This window comes from Thyridium curvatum, assembly GCF_004353045.1.
Source record: "Thyridium curvatum strain D216 chromosome Unknown NODE_20_length_475153_cov_84.797782, whole genome shotgun sequence".
Taxonomy (NCBI): domain Eukaryota; kingdom Fungi; phylum Ascomycota; class Sordariomycetes; order Thyridiales; family Thyridiaceae; genus Thyridium; species Thyridium curvatum.
Genome location: NW_022156775.1, coordinates 276,139 through 290,738, shown reverse-complemented (window position 1 = coordinate 290,738; position 14,600 = coordinate 276,139). Strand labels below are relative to the sequence as shown.

Sequence of the window (14,600 nt, the reverse complement as noted above, 5' to 3'; positions counted from 1 at the left end):
CGGAAAGCCCGTGACGAGCCCGAGCTGCCGTTTCGGGTCTTGGCATGCCGTCCCCTAATTGATGTCGGCACGGCGGAGATGGAAGCCAAAACACGCTTTGGCGGTAAAATGGACGGACGACAAGGATGATGATGCAGTGTAACAATTACTTGGTAGCTGACAATCTTGTCTAGGAACGTAAACGGGGAGCTATTCACACATAGTCGTTGCCTCGGATGTACTCCTCAACGCTCGTACGCTTGCACCCCGGGAACTTGTCTGCATCCACGGGGTTGATGTTCAACTTGCCCGATGCAATGTAGTAGCCGTATGCCAAGCCCAGGTATTCAATGAGCCTCTCCTGAAGCTGTCCAGCCTCGCGCGCCTCCTTGCGTGTCTGCCTCATCACGGCCTCGCACTCGTCCAGCTCCATGACTTTCTCAATGAGGACTTCGGCGTCCGGGTACACCCGCTTGTACGCCTCGCCCAGTTGCAGCGGCGTGAAGGAGTCGGAGCAGAAACGGAAGTAGCCTCCCTTCTCGGCATACTCACTCGCCATCAGGGCGACTGTGAACTCTGCCGCGTCTGCCTCGGGGGTGAAGTTGAGTTCGACGTCCCCGGAGCCGATGACCTTGATCGTGCGCCTGTTGTCCGCGACACTGCCCTCCCGGACCCAGAACGCCGAGTTGCCTTCCAAGATGCCCGCGCCGGGCACGCCGAACAGCGTCTTGCCGAGCACGCCGGTGAACGTGTGGCACAGCTTGATCGGGCTGGTCATCAAGGCGTGGTCTGCGAAGAAGATCATGGCGTCATAGGTCTCGATCTCGTGCAAGGGTAGGTGCTCCCAGTCGAGGTTCCAGCTGGCGGCGTGGAAGCGCTTGACGCCGGCCCTCTCGGCGGCGCGCAGCAGGAGGATCTGCCCGTCGACGACGAAGCGTGCGTATGCGGGCCAGGCCACGATGATGGCGTCGACTCCGGCGCAGGCTCTGTCGTACGAGGCAGCGTCTTCGATGCCAGTCGTGTCCACCCAGGACTCTAGCTGGGACTTGAGAGCCGGGTCCAGCTTGTCGGGGCTGCGACCGAGACCTCGGACCTGGTGCCCCTGCTGCAGAGCAGCCCGACAGAGATGCTGACCTAGATTGCCTGTTACGCCCGGGATGAGAATAAGCATCTTGGTCTTGATCCAGAAATCCTCAGTGATACAGAAAGGAAGCTTGGAGCTGCTCTCGAGCCGGATGTCGGCGAGCTTTTAAGCAAGCTGCCGGCCATCCTTCTCCCAAAGCTACCCCTCGCTGCATTGATAATATATCCAGCCATATTGGGAATGAAAGAGCGGGGGAATGCCCAAGAGCGGCAATACCGCTCGGTATCCTATGCCGTGGGAGATATTGAGGATGTCGGTAGAGAAATGATAAGAGGCCATGTCTACTACACCTTGAACTGGCCGTAGCCAGCGCTCTGATTCACGGTTGAAGGATTGCCAAGGCGGGACATCGCTCCCAAACTTACACCAACAGCTGCAATATGACGAATGCGGTGATGACGAGGGCGTCTGTGTCAACAGCTGCTTTCGGACCAATGCCGAATATTGTTTGATTAGCTGCAAGATGTACTAGAAATCCCGTTACTACCGCCCTGACATGAATTCAACGAGGCTGCTTCTAAGCAAGCGCTTGAAGGCAGTGTATTTTTATCACCATCTCAATGCGGCGCCAGCTGAAAGGTTCAGCAGCATGGAAAAGGTCGAAAAGCACTGGCGTCGGCGCCAATTCGCATAAAGCCACAGATGATCGTAAAGAGGAGTCGCCAGTAGGATCGTGTGCCAGGCATTGAGACTGCTGTTGGACCCCCTTTTGCCCTACATATGGTCCGGCGCTTGTCCTATCATGCAGTGTCAACTGTTGGCTGGCTGGACTTCATCGAATGCATTGAACGAGTCTGACAGCCCCCGACGGACAGCCCTGGAGGTGTGTGGAGACGGGCGGTGAGTGGTCGACTCCACCACTGCAGGGGTATCCAAGGCGGCACAAAATTCTCGTCTGAGGAAAGATAATTGTTGAAGGGAATCAGCCCATTTCCGAAAAAGCTTTTTCGTCCCTGCCATTTCTCCCTCCCAGACCAGCTGGAAAGCTCGAGAGGCACCAATTGGGCAGGCACGATGAAGCGCAAGGCTGAGCACAAAGTCGACGGCTCCAAGCCTACCAAGAAGCGTTCCAAGAACAGTATGTCCAGACCTGTGATTCTTCAGCGTTCCTTATCGTGAAAGCCAATGCTAACGGCCCCACCATAGCTCTGTCCGACGACGAGGCAAAGAAGCGGTTCCGGAAGGGACTCTTCGACAAGGACGTCCTCGAGGGCTACACCACCGAGTACGCCGAATCTAGCCCCTACAAGCACAGCGTCATCCATGGCCTGGTCGACGACAAGCTGCTGCGGTCCGTCCGCAACGAGATCCGCGACAATGTCTCCTTCACCCCCAAGGAGACCGACATCTACAAGATCCACCAGTCCGGCGACCTAGCCAACCTCGACGGCCTCGACGACGAGGCTCTGGCCAAGCTGCCTTCTCTCCTGGCTCTCCGAGACGCCATCTACTCTCAGTCCTTCCGAGACTATGTCTCCCACATCACCGGCTGCGGTCCCCTGAGCGGTCGCAAGACGGACATGGCCATCAACATCTACACGCCCGGCTGCTATCTCCTGTGCCACGACGACGTCATCGGAAGCCGCAAAGTCAGCTACATCCTCTACCTGGTCGATCCGGACATCCCCTGGCAGAGCGAGTGGGGCGGAGCCCTGCGCCTGTTCCCCGTGAGCGACCGCAAGGGCAAGGACGGCGAGGTCGCCAAGATTGTGTCGCCCGATGTCGTCAAGGTCATCCCGCCCGCGTGGAACCAGCTGAGCTTCTTCGCCGTCCAGCCCGGAGAGAGTTTCCACGACGTGGAGGAGGTCTATCACGCCGAGACCAAGAAGGAGCTCGAGAAGAACGGCGGCCGGATCCGCATGGCCATCAGCGGATGGTTCCACATCCCGCAAATAGGGGAGGACGGATACGTTGAGGGCGCGGAGGAGGCACAGGCCAAGAACAGCGGCCTGATGCAGCTGCAGGGCAACCCTGATCAGCACGACCTGCCCCGGGCCAAGGTCGTGCCTGTGGATGAGAAGGAACGGAATGGCGACGGCGAGGACTTTGATGAAGCCGACCTCGAATTCCTGCTTAAGTATATCGCCCCTACCTATCTCACACCCGACACCATGGCCGGCATGGCCGAACACTTTGAAGAGAACTCGAGCATCACCATCCCCGATATCCTGAACAAGAACTTTGCGGAGAGACTGCGAAAGTATGTCGCCGAGCAAGAAGCCAAGAAGCTGCCCGAAGACAGCGCAAAGATCGAGAAGAAGACGTCCTGGAAGGTGTCTCGGCCTCCGCACAAGCACCGCTTCCTCTACATGCAGCAGGGCGACGCGAAGGACGACTCGCCCGTCAAGGAGCTGGTGGACGTCCTGCTGCCCAGCAGGCAGTTCCGCACCTGGCTCAAGATGGCGACGAATACCGAGATCGAGTCCCACGACATCGCGGCGCGCCGTTTCCGACGCGGCCTCGACTACACGCTGGCCACTGGCCACGACGGCAAGCCCCGCCTGGAGCTCAACCTCGGCTTCACGCCAACCTCTGGCTGGGGTGATGGGCAGGACGATGACGACGACGAAGACGGGGAGGACGAGGAGGAAGAGCAGACGAGCAAAAAGGGCAAAGGAAAGCAGAACGGCACCAATGGCAAGGCCAACGGAAAGGCCAAGGGTAAGGGCAAGGCTGTTGCCAAGGAGAAGGAGGAGGAAGAGGAGCCGGAGGAAGTCGGCGGGCACGAGGTGTACATGGCTGGCGACGAAGACGGTAACGAGGATGCTGCCATCTACAAGTCGAGCAGCGACGACGACAACATCCTCTTCTTCCAGGCCGCGGCGTGGAACAAGATGACCATCGTGATGCGCGACAGCGGCGCGCTGCGCTTCGTCAAGTATGTCAGCCGCAAGGCCAAGGGCGACCGGTGGGATGTCTCGGCGACGTTCGAGATTGAGGATCGAGACAATGAGGATGACGAGGAGGACGACCCGAACGCGGACATCGTCGAGAGCTCGGAGGAGGAGGAATTCAGGGGCTTCTCGCCGAGCGAGGATAGCGACTCGGATTAAAGGGGGTAGGTAGGGCTTGATAGGGTGAGAATTGATGATAATGATTTTTCATTGCCGACCAAAGACACCTGTTCGCGTGGTGAGATTGTATTTCGATATGAAAAAGTGATTGGTTGGGTGAAATATCGCGAGTCTGTGCGAAAAGGAGGCATCCTCAAGTGAGGTCGTTGGTGGGTGGTGTGGTGGTCTTGATCTCGGGGGTTCAGGGGGTCAGGGGGTCAGGTGGGCAGGGGGACCCGAGGGAGAGTCGCGATGCCCTCACATCCCCTCAGCACTGCAACCAGGCTAGGCGGGGAACCAAAGCCCGGGAGTCATTGTCGACCTCCCCGTCGTCGTGGACGGGTGCCATCAGCTGGATGGGGGATCCTGCGCCCAGGAGCAGGAGGGACGCCAGGACCCCAAAGCCCTTATAGGTGAGGTTAGCGCAGTTGGTTGTCGGGGAGGAAAAGACCGATGTGGTCAAACGGAAAGATGGCGAGATTGTCGACAAGACAGCCTGAGGAGGTTCGAGGTTCGATCCCCGATGACGGCATACGTTTCGACGAAAAAACCGGCAGTGAGATCCTGTGCGGCAGTAGACAATCCCAAGTGGGATTTATAGAAAATCTCAAGTGGGATTTTCGTAGCAGACTCCCCTCCGTGTGAGTCTGTGAGCTTTTTGCACCTTTTTTTTCATATTGCTGTATGATAGAGATCGCCTCTCAGTATCCTCAAGTTGGTAAAGCAGTGATGGTGGTGATACTTTGGTACAGAGAACTGCTTCCCCCCTCCATTGAGGCTGATCCTACAAGAGATAAATCTCCTGAGTAGATCCCTTCTAGAAACCTGCTGATCAATTGGTCTGCTCTGGAATCACATCGGCAAGGGAGAGATTTTATAATATCTATTCTTTTTTTTTTAGCACTGGCTTATGGTCTATCTTCAAAAGTCCGTACAGCCCGCTACGCTTCATTCAGTCGTAAAACCGTACATGACTTTTTTATACTGTCTATAGCTTGCCGTTCTTCCCATCCACCGCCTCCCTCAACCGAGCGATGACCTCGCTCGGGTCCTTGGCCCCAAACACAGCGCTGCCGGCCACGATGACGTTGGCGCCGGCGTCGGCCGCCTGGTCGATGGTGCCGGGGCCCAGGCCGCCGTCGACCTCGATGTTGATGTCCGGGTACCGCGCGCGCAGGGCCTGCACCTTGGGCAGCTCGCTGGCCATGAACTTTTGGCCGCCGAAGCCGGGCTCGACCGTCATGACGAGCACCATGTCGGGCCGCTCCTTGGGGTCGGCGCTGTCGAGCAGCTCGTAGAGGACGTCGGCGGGCGTGGCGGGCTTGATGGCGACGCCGGCGAGGAGCCCCTGGTCGTGGACGTAGCGGACGAGCTCGCGCGGGCTCGTGCGCAGCTCCGAGGCGGCGGAGGGGGTCTCGGCGGCCGTGGAGAAGGCGGCCTCGTAGTGGAAGCAGTAGAGGTTGCAGCCCGCGGCCTTGAACTCGTTGACCCAGCGCTTGGGCTCGGCGATCATCATGTGGCAGTCGAAGGTGCCGCGGCCGAAGGAGGCCGTGGGCGCGTCGACGTGGGGCCGGATCTTGGCGACGACGGGGGCGCCGAAGGTGATGTTGGGGACGAAGTGGCCGTCCCTGTTTTGGTGGTGGGCGTGCGTGTTAGTAGGTTGGCTCGGGGAGACGGTGGCACAGAGCGAGAAAGAGAGACCGCGGTTTGGCTTTTGGGAGGAGGGGACTTACATGATATCAACGTGCAGCCAGTCGGCGCCCTGGTCCATCGTCTTGGAGCATTCGGCGCCGAGGTTGCCAAAGTCGGCAGACAGGATGGAGGGGGCGATGATGGCCTTGGGAGCCATTGTGGGCTGTATCCTGGGGAGTTAAGGAAGGTGGTTGAAGGGCTGAATAGCTCTCAGGAGTTGTAGATTAGAACTGGCTCGTGATCTTCTCCACGGCCTCGTAGCAAAAGGAGTGTCGAGTTTTTGTGAAACCTATGTCGTCTGTAGTCGATAGTGGGGTCGGCAGCTCTGATGTCAGTTGAGGCCTGGTGGTGGGGGGGTCCACAGCAAACGTGCACAGGGGCGGGCGAAACGGTGGATCGGACGACCGACCCTGGGTTAGGTCGGAAAAGGGCTCTGACCAGCTCAGCTAACTCAAATTGTCAGCACTTCTAGCAGCCCTGGAGGTCGGCGAGACGGAGTTACGGTGGGCGCCAATTGACCGCTCCGCGCTGTGGCCACTAAAACCGACCACCAGCCGACGTCACCCAACCGCAGGCTCTCCGCAGGGGACATCATGGGGGCCTCTCAACGGATGGGGTGAGAATCTGATAGGTGCAAGCCATGAGCTTTTGCCTCTCTGTGTTAGTGATCCTACCTGCCATCGCGCAAAAACTCAAACACACCTATTTGATACTTCATCCGCACCTCCTCTTATTGACCCCTCATTTCATTTCATTTCTTCTCATATGACTTGTAATGGGCATGTCTCGATCCTGATAGCAAAGCAGTGACAATAGACGGGGCCTCAGCAAAACATGAGTCGACTACTGTCATACGTGCCGGTGGTGAACCGCATGTTCACCACCATGGCGCCGGCCGCCATCAACATCAAGCCGGTCGAGGTGCATAACATTGAGACGGCGCCCGAGAAGCGCCCGAGGACGCTGAAGCACCTGCTGCGCGCCAACCACGCCAACCACTCCATCGTCTACCACAACTTGAGCTTTGACAACCACATGGCCCATATCCTGTCCTCGGCCTACCTGCTCGGCGCCGACGCCGCCCATCTGCACCACATCTACGATGTCGAGGCCTCGGAGCTGGAGCCCTGGAAGGAGTCGCCCAACGAGATCCTGCTGAGCGACTGGCGCGACTACCTGGGCGACAAGCACTACCAGCGGGCCTACATCGACTTTTACGAGGACCAGCTGGCGCTGAGGTTCAGCTACGACTGGAAGAAGCTGGTCGAGGAGTTCATGTTCAACGGCAAGAACCCCTTGGTCAATGGGCTGATTGGAGGACGTAAGTAGCGCATGGTGCCGCCCTGTCTCAATTCTGTTTTGCTAATCTGATCCAGTTGGCCATCCTCTCATTCATCTCGGCTACGCGTTTGAGATTGATAACCGCGAGGTGGCGATCGAGGCCCTGGCCCTGTCATCCGTGCAGTATGACTTTCTGCACAAGTACATTGACGACCCGTCATACACCAAGCCGTCGTCCTTCAAGATGACGTCGCCGACGGAGCTGCTCAACAAGCTTGCGGCGGACGAGCGCTTCGACGGGCTGTTCAAGCGGCCCGGCTTCGGCAACATCGACACCATCTTCAAGAAGCACGAGGCCCTGCTGCTCGAGTACTGGAACGCCTGGGAGCTCGCGGACCCGACCAGGCAGTTCGAGGAGTCGCAGGAGGCGGCGGTGCGGCTGCTCGTGGCGACGGTGACCAACGGCACGCACGCCTACAACTTCTTCACAGTGCACCTGCTCACAACGAGCCACGCCATCCGCATCCTGCTGCCCTACATCCCCGCCCGCTTCCACGCCAACGTCGTGCGCGAGTGGTGGCTGCTGGCGCTGGCCGTCTACGTCGCCAACCTGCGGCCGCGCATCGACCCGGACAACGTGCCCGCGGACCTCAAGGGCAAAGGGTGGAGCTACGTCGAGGACAAGGCGCTCAGGGGGCCCTGGGCCACGGACGCGCACTTTGTCAAGGCCGTGAGGGCGATGAGGGAGGCGGCGCTGACGTGGGGGGATGTGCACGAGCAGTATCTGGCTGCTGCGGTGCGGTTTGTGGACGATTTCGAGGGCTGGGTCTTTGGAGGGTGATTGATGGGATTCGAGAGCGCAGCAACGGGTTGGTTATTCATTTGCATCTTATCATGGGAGATTGACAGGGCATCATCGGAGGCTGTGAGATTGTACGATTCACGGGTGTTTCTCTAGCGTTTGATTAAAGGAACTATGGCAAATTGACTGGACTGAATAACCTCATGATCTCAATCCAACTGACGAGCTTCTTGTTTGTATTGATGCATCCATGTCTGCTAAATCGAAGGATAGCGGCGGCGGTCCCCGGCGGTAGCGTTTGGTTGCTCAGTGCTCAATCTTGGTGGGGTGGCCTGTGCGATCCCTGCCAATCTCACCTGGCTCCACCTGCAAGGCTGGTCTCCTCCAGCTGAAGGATAAGACAGCCAAAGGGTGGGTGGTGCCTGCAGCTTGTCCCTTTCAAGACGTGCTTTCCTTCTGTTGTTCCCTCAATCTCGAAGCCAATTTGCCAAAATCCAGACGACACATGTTTCAATGCTCGCCCCGAGACAAACAGGCCCTCGAGAAAAAGCATGACACGCGCTCCACGCCGCTCGCCTGAAGCCGATGCCGTCCCCTGATCCAGGAACCACGACGCCATGGCGCCGCCTGCCAAGCGCCGCAAGAGGAACGTCGTCGATTCGGACGACGAGGAGTACGAGGCCCACCAGACGCGCAAGAACAGCCTAAAGAACTTTTTCCTGTCGTCCCCAGACCCCAAGGGCGCCGCCAGTCACAACAACAACAACTCGAGCGACGTCAATGTCTCCCCGAGCCCCGTCCGCAAGTCCACCCGCTCGACCGTCGCTGGCAAAGCCGCCGCCGCTGCCAATGGCCCCGGCGTCTCCAAGTTCCCAGCGCGTCTCGCTGCCAGCAGGAACTCGACCAAGAGCCCGAGCACCAGCCCGGAGAAGAAGAGGGGTGGCAAGTTAGACGAGAAGGGCAAGTCTGGCGATTTGCTGGCCTTGTTCTCCAAGCAGGCCCAGAAGGCGCTGGCGGAGGGCAAGACGAACGGCAAGAAGGCTGCCGAGGCACCGGCCCTGGACGACATCATCAGCGATCCCATCTCCGAGGAAGATGACGTTGGCGTGTCCAAAGCTTCGGCCTCGAGCTTCGTAGGCAAGAACGCACAGAAGCGGTCTAACGGCACCCAGCTCGGGACCACCTCGCTGTCTTCTTCGTCGTCTGGACTCCCGGCGTCGAGCCAACGGTTCCTCAAACCGCCGGGGCGGACCCCGACGACGTCGGCCCCGCAAGACGAAGACCTGCGACCCTGGTCGGAACGATTCGGGCCCGCCAACCTAGACGAGCTCGCCGTGCACAAGAAGAAGGTTGCTGACGTGCGGAAATGGCTGGAGGATGTCATGGGTGGGAGGATGCGGCAGAGACTGCTTGTGCTGAAGGGTGCTGCGGGAACCGGAAAGACTACGACGGTGCAGCTGCTGGCCAAGGACATGGGCTGCGAGATCCTGGAGTGGAGGAATCCCGCTGGCTCACTGGGTGCCACGCAAGGATATGCGTCCGCTTCGGCTCAGTTCGAAGAGTTTATGGGCAGGGGAGGGAAGTTTGGACAGCTGGACTTCGACACCGACCCGGACTATGCAAATGGCAGCACATCAAACGGCTCGTCAACTCATGATGACAGTGCTCACGACCCCGCCAAGCCAAAGATCATCACCATCGAAGAATTTCCAAACACTTTTATGAGATCGTCGAGTGGCCTCACGTCTTTCCGAAAAACGATCTTGCAATATCTTGCACTCAATACGCCCTCTCTTGCAGCCTTCGTCCGCCAGCGGCCTGCCGAGGCTATCACACCCGTGGTGATGATCATCTCGGAAACGCTCCTGACTACTACCTCAGCCTCGGCGGATAGCTTTACGGCGCATCGGCTCTTGGGCCCTGACATACTGAGGCACGCGGGGACGACCGTTATAGAATTCAACGCCATCGCTCCGACCTTGCTGGCGAAGGCTCTAGAGCTGGTTGTGCTGAAGGAAGCACGCAAGTCTGGCCGGAGACGTACACCTGGCCCGCAGGTCCTTAGGAGACTGGGCGAGATTGGCGATATCAGAAATGCCGTATCTTCACTCGAATTCCTCTGCGTCAAGGGTGACGATGAGGCAGATTGGGGTGCAAAGGTCGCATTCACGAAAGGCAAGAAAGGCCCCAAAGATGCTGCGTTAACTAAAGGCGAGCGGGAGAGTCTGGAGCTCGTGTCTCAGCGAGAGGCGAGCCTGGGCATCTTCCATGCCGTGGGCAAGGTGGTGTACAACAAGCGTGACGAACTCCCTTATCCTGCTGGCTCCGAAGAGGCCCTGGCAGAGACGCTTCCGGATTATATATCGCATCTATCGCGACCAAAGAGGTCGCAGGTGGCAGTGGACACCTTGATCGACGAGACGGGGACTGACACGCATACTTTTATATCTGCCCTTCACGAGAATTACGCCTTGTCATGCGAGCGAACTGGACCTAGAGACCCACAATCCTCGCTGGACTACATCAACGGCTGTATCGAGTACCTCTCCGAGAGCGACCTGCTCTGTCCGTCATGGGATATCTTCTTTGGCGGCAAGGGCTTCGGTCCTAACTTTGGGCGAGATTCTGGCAGCCACGTGCTCAGGCAAGATGAGATGGCATTCCAGACGGCAGTCCGCGGTTTGCTGTTTTCTCTTCCTTCCCCCGTCAAGCGCCAGTCTACCGGCTCGGCCCGAGGAGGGGACCAGTTCAAGATGTTTTACCCGACGAGCATCAAGCTTTGGCGGACCAAGGAGGAGCTGGAGAGCCTGATCGACGTATGGTCTTCCAAGATGCTGAACGGAGAGCTCATGCAGAGCGCGACGCAGACTACGATTCAAGATCTCACGAGCGGTGCGTCGCTCTTCAGAAAGAACAAAACAGGTGACGACCGCAATGATGCCAGGAAGCCCGGCATCGGTGGGCCCGGGCCCGTCCAAGAAAAGCCCGAGGCTGCAGACTCCGCCGCCCCCATTTTGATCTCCTTGGGCAGTTCGGCACGGAAGGAGATGGTCCTGGAACGCCTGCCTTATATGGCGCAGATAGCGCGGCGGAAGAAGATCTCGTTCCAGTCCATGGGCATGCGGGACCTCGATAAAGTGGTCTCCTTCCAGGGCATTGGCCCGCCGGCGACGGAGGACTCGTCTGACGAGGGCGACGAGGCTGCTGGTCCGGTGCCCGGGGAGGCGTGGGCGACGGACAAGCCGACCGAAGAATCGAGCCCGCGCAAGAAGAGGGTGGGGGCTATCAAGTCGAAATCGAAAGATCTCTCGGCCGAGGACGAAGATACGATCCCCGGCGGGCTGCAAGTGCACAAACTCGTCCTTAGTGATGACGATATCGAGGACGATTAGAGAGCATGGATGGGTTATTGAACGAGGATTCATTCGCATGACGGAGGGCGTTTTTGTATTATATGGATTTGTCACTCCACACTAGTTACATCACGGCTTGGGAGTTGGGAGTCCTTTTTTTTTCTTTCTCGTGGCCATATTCTCTTCTTATTGCTCGGGAGGGAGGCACATGGTTTGGTGATGTTGGTCATCGGTCAAGGATCACGGGGCGAAAAGGGAAGGGTTCCACGGACGAGGAATCCAGTGTATCGTATCGCTGGTCGCGGCAAAACTCAACACAATAAAACAAATCATCCTCTCGATACTGCTGGAGCCCCGATATGGCTGTAGTTGTATGTGATTACCAGCGGTCGAGATGCAAAGCCAATAGCGAGGCACTCAGTCCTCCGTACAGAGGAGAGGAGTTTCCCCACACAGAGTCGTCTACCCCAATAATTTGATTGACCTTTTGCCGCGCCCTGGGAAGAAAGCTGGGGTCGGGTCTGGATTTCCGTCAGCGAAAACGTCGCCAAGATGCTAGAAAAGAGCGGGTCCACTACAGGCGGTCTTCCTCCAGCAACCTCGGCACGCTCTGGCTCTAAGCCGTCAGCGTCCGCTTCGGTACGCCGGCGACACTCACTCCTGGGGGGAATTAGCCCCGGTCCGTACAAAAGGGCTGCCAGTCCCGCCTTGTAACTGGAGATCGAACGCAATTGAAAACGACAGCTGGGTCGATATCATCATTGACTCGAGATATCTGACTCGGGATAGCTAGCTGTCGCTCGTGCTGCCGTTGCGTGCATCTTGTGAGCGGGGAAAGCTGGGATAAGCAAGCTACATACGTACCATACACATCACCCTCTCCGTGCCGCGGCTTCTCAGCCCAGTTAGGACGGGCCCGAGCCCGAAGAAGACGACGACTCTTCTGCCGGTGTAGCTGTCTGTCAAACGCTTCCCTGCATACGCATCGAGCATTTCGAGCAGTCCATACAACATTCTGTTTCAAACAGCGAATACAGCATCATCGCCATGGCGGGGCGCGTGCGGCACCCCATCGACGTCAAGTCGCTCGAGGCGTACCTGAACAAGAACGTCCCGGAGATCAAGACGCCCCTCGATATCAAGCAGGTAGGTGGCAGGACCCCAGCCCTTTCTCCCATCCCATCCCAGCCTCATACCCTGTCTCCGCGACAAAAATACTAACCTCCCTCTGCCCCCCACCTCCAGTTCGGCTTCGGCCAGTCCAACCCGACCTACCAGCTCACCTCGCCGACGGGCACCCGCTACGTCCTGCGCAAGAAGCCGCCAGGGAAGCTCGTCTCCAAGACGGCCCACAAGGTCGAGCGCGAGTACCGCATCCTCGCCGCGCTCGCGGGCACCGACGTCGCCGTCCCGCGCACCTTTTGCCTGTGCGAGGACGACGCCGTCATCGGCACGCCCTTCTACGTCATGGAGTTCCTCGACGGCCGCATCATCGAGGACGCCGCGATCCCGGGCGTCTCCCCGCGCGAGCGCGCCGACATGTGGGCCGACTCGGTCCGCACGCTGGCCAAGCTGCACCGCGTCGACCCCCGCGCCGTCGGGCTCGAGACCTTTGGCCGGCCGAGCGGCTTCTACGCCCGCCAGGTCAACACGTGGAAGACCATCTGCGCGGCGCAGAGCGCGACCCGCGACGTCGAGACGGGCGAGCCCGTGGGCGACCTGCCGCACTTCCAGGAGATGATGGCCTTCTTCTCCGACGCCGCCAAGCAGCCGCGCGACCGCGGCACGCTCATCCACGGCGACTACAAGATCGACAACCTCGTCTTCCACAAGACCGAGCCCCGCGTCATCGGCATCCTAGAGTACGTTTTTTTTCTTTCTTTCTTTCCATCCATTCCTCCCCCGACATCTCGTCGTTTTGTCCCACGTACATACATCTATCTATCCCCCCCCCCGAGACTGACATACACTGACGTCCAAAAACAAACAGCTGGGAGATGTCCACCATAGGCCACCCCCTCTCCGACCTCTCCAACCACATAACCCCTTACTTCACAGCCCACATGGGCAGCACGATCCACAACGCCCACCCGGGCTTCAAGCCCGGCGCCACCCCGGGCCTGCCCGACGCCGACGAGGTCGCGGCCCTGTACTGCCGCACGGCCGGGTGGGGCACCGCGTCGGACCCGGACCGCTGGCCCGACATGGCGCGCGAGCTGCGCTGGGCCCAGGCCTTCAACATCTTCCGCCAGGCCGCCATCTGCCAGGGCATCGCCGCCCGCGTCGCCGCCCGCCAGGCCAGCAGCGAGCAGGCGCGGCGGTACGGCGACGCGCGCGCCGCGCTGGCCGAGTACGCGTGGGAGCTGGTGCAGGCGGCTGAGAACACGGGCGGCAGCAGTGCGGACAAGCCGAGGTTATAAAGATGTAGATTTGGTTTCGTACGTAGTTCGGGAAGCTGGTTGGACTGAAGGGGGACACGAAGGACCTCGTGTGTTTTGTAAACATTAAACATTGTTTTGTCAAAAACAGGAATAGAGAGGAGAGTTGACACACAGCTACATATACACACATTGCGAAACTACAACTGTTTTCCAAGCTGGAGATGTGTTTTCCGTTTTATATTATATTCCAGAGGAGGACATAAGGCTGTCCTTTCCAGATCGCCGTATCGCATGGGATGAAATTCCACACACAGTCCCGAGATATCATCGACCCATCAAAGGCGAGAAGGCGATCATTTCACACATCCAGCAAGGCGCACACCGCTCTCAAGGAAACATTCTGCTAATGTTTATTCCTTTGTATCTGCTAATCTTCCGCTAGCCTTTCCTTCTCGATCAGGAGTGTATTTCCTCATAGGCTACTACTCCTCCGCTACTCCCTCCGCTACCGAGCCCCTTTCCCCAGAGAATGCGTGCCCACAGTCCTCACCGCAGATGATCTTTCGCAAGCAGTGCGAACCGAGTTGTGATGGTCGTGATAGTCGGGAAAGAAAAAGAGAAGAAGCCTTTCGTGTGCCGTTTGCCCTTGCTGCCGTGTGCCCTTGAGAACGCCTGATGGAAAGCCGGCCTGAATATGGCGTTGTGCGGTGGTGGTGCTGTGGTGTGAGACGAATGTGTCTTCTGAAAAGGAGGAGAAAAGAAATCGGCTGGAAAATCCGAGTCAATGCAACGCCTTGTACTTTGTGCATTAGAGAATATCATGTGTTGTGATGAGGTGATGATGAATCCGAGATCTATTGAAAGCCATGCAAGTCGTAAAAAGAAGAAGAAAAGACCGTCCTTGTCATCATAAAA

The 14,600-nt window shown here is 58.3% G+C and overlaps 6 protein-coding genes across 6 annotated transcripts; 4 read left to right on the top strand and 2 right to left on the bottom strand.

Moving 5' to 3' along the window:
* Positions 1-193: 193 nt before the first annotated feature.
* Positions 194-1,150, bottom strand: E0L32_004315 (uncharacterized protein; the record flags this gene model as incomplete). Its single annotated transcript, XM_031138712.1, has 1 exon — positions 194-1,150. The coding sequence occupies one exon, from the start codon at positions 1,148-1,150 to the stop codon at positions 194-196; it is 957 nt and encodes a 318-aa protein (XP_030997328.1).
* A 987-nt stretch (positions 1,151-2,137) lies between these two features.
* Positions 2,138-4,176, top strand: E0L32_004314 (uncharacterized protein; the record flags this gene model as incomplete). Its single annotated transcript, XM_031138711.1, has 2 exons — positions 2,138-2,201; positions 2,270-4,176. The coding sequence occupies 2 exons, from the start codon at positions 2,138-2,140 to the stop codon at positions 4,174-4,176; spliced, it is 1,971 nt and encodes a 656-aa protein (XP_030997327.1).
* A 988-nt stretch (positions 4,177-5,164) lies between these two features.
* E0L32_004313 (uncharacterized protein) lies at positions 5,165-6,025 on the bottom strand (the record flags this gene model as incomplete). The annotated part of the gene is made up of 2 exons (XM_031138710.1): positions 5,165-5,804; positions 5,910-6,025. 2 exons carry the CDS (start codon positions 6,023-6,025, stop codon positions 5,165-5,167), a joined length of 756 nt encoding a protein of 251 aa, XP_030997326.1.
* A 728-nt stretch (positions 6,026-6,753) lies between these two features.
* Positions 6,754-7,990, top strand: E0L32_004312 (uncharacterized protein; the record flags this gene model as incomplete). Its single annotated transcript, XM_031138709.1, has 2 exons — positions 6,754-7,189; positions 7,245-7,990. 2 exons carry the CDS (start codon positions 6,754-6,756, stop codon positions 7,988-7,990), a joined length of 1,182 nt encoding a protein of 393 aa, XP_030997325.1.
* Positions 7,991-8,568: 578 nt separating this feature from the next.
* Positions 8,569-11,343, top strand: E0L32_004311 (uncharacterized protein; the record flags this gene model as incomplete). The annotated part of the gene is made up of 1 exon (XM_031138708.1): positions 8,569-11,343. The coding sequence occupies one exon, from the start codon at positions 8,569-8,571 to the stop codon at positions 11,341-11,343; it is 2,775 nt and encodes a 924-aa protein (XP_030997324.1).
* Positions 11,344-11,856: 513 nt separating this feature from the next.
* E0L32_004310 (uncharacterized protein) lies at positions 11,857-13,724 on the top strand (the record flags this gene model as incomplete). The annotated part of the gene is made up of 4 exons (XM_031138707.1): positions 11,857-11,943; positions 12,214-12,450; positions 12,550-13,166; positions 13,295-13,724. 4 exons carry the CDS (start codon positions 11,857-11,859, stop codon positions 13,722-13,724), a joined length of 1,371 nt encoding a protein of 456 aa, XP_030997323.1.
* Positions 13,725-14,600: the final 876 nt, after the last annotated feature.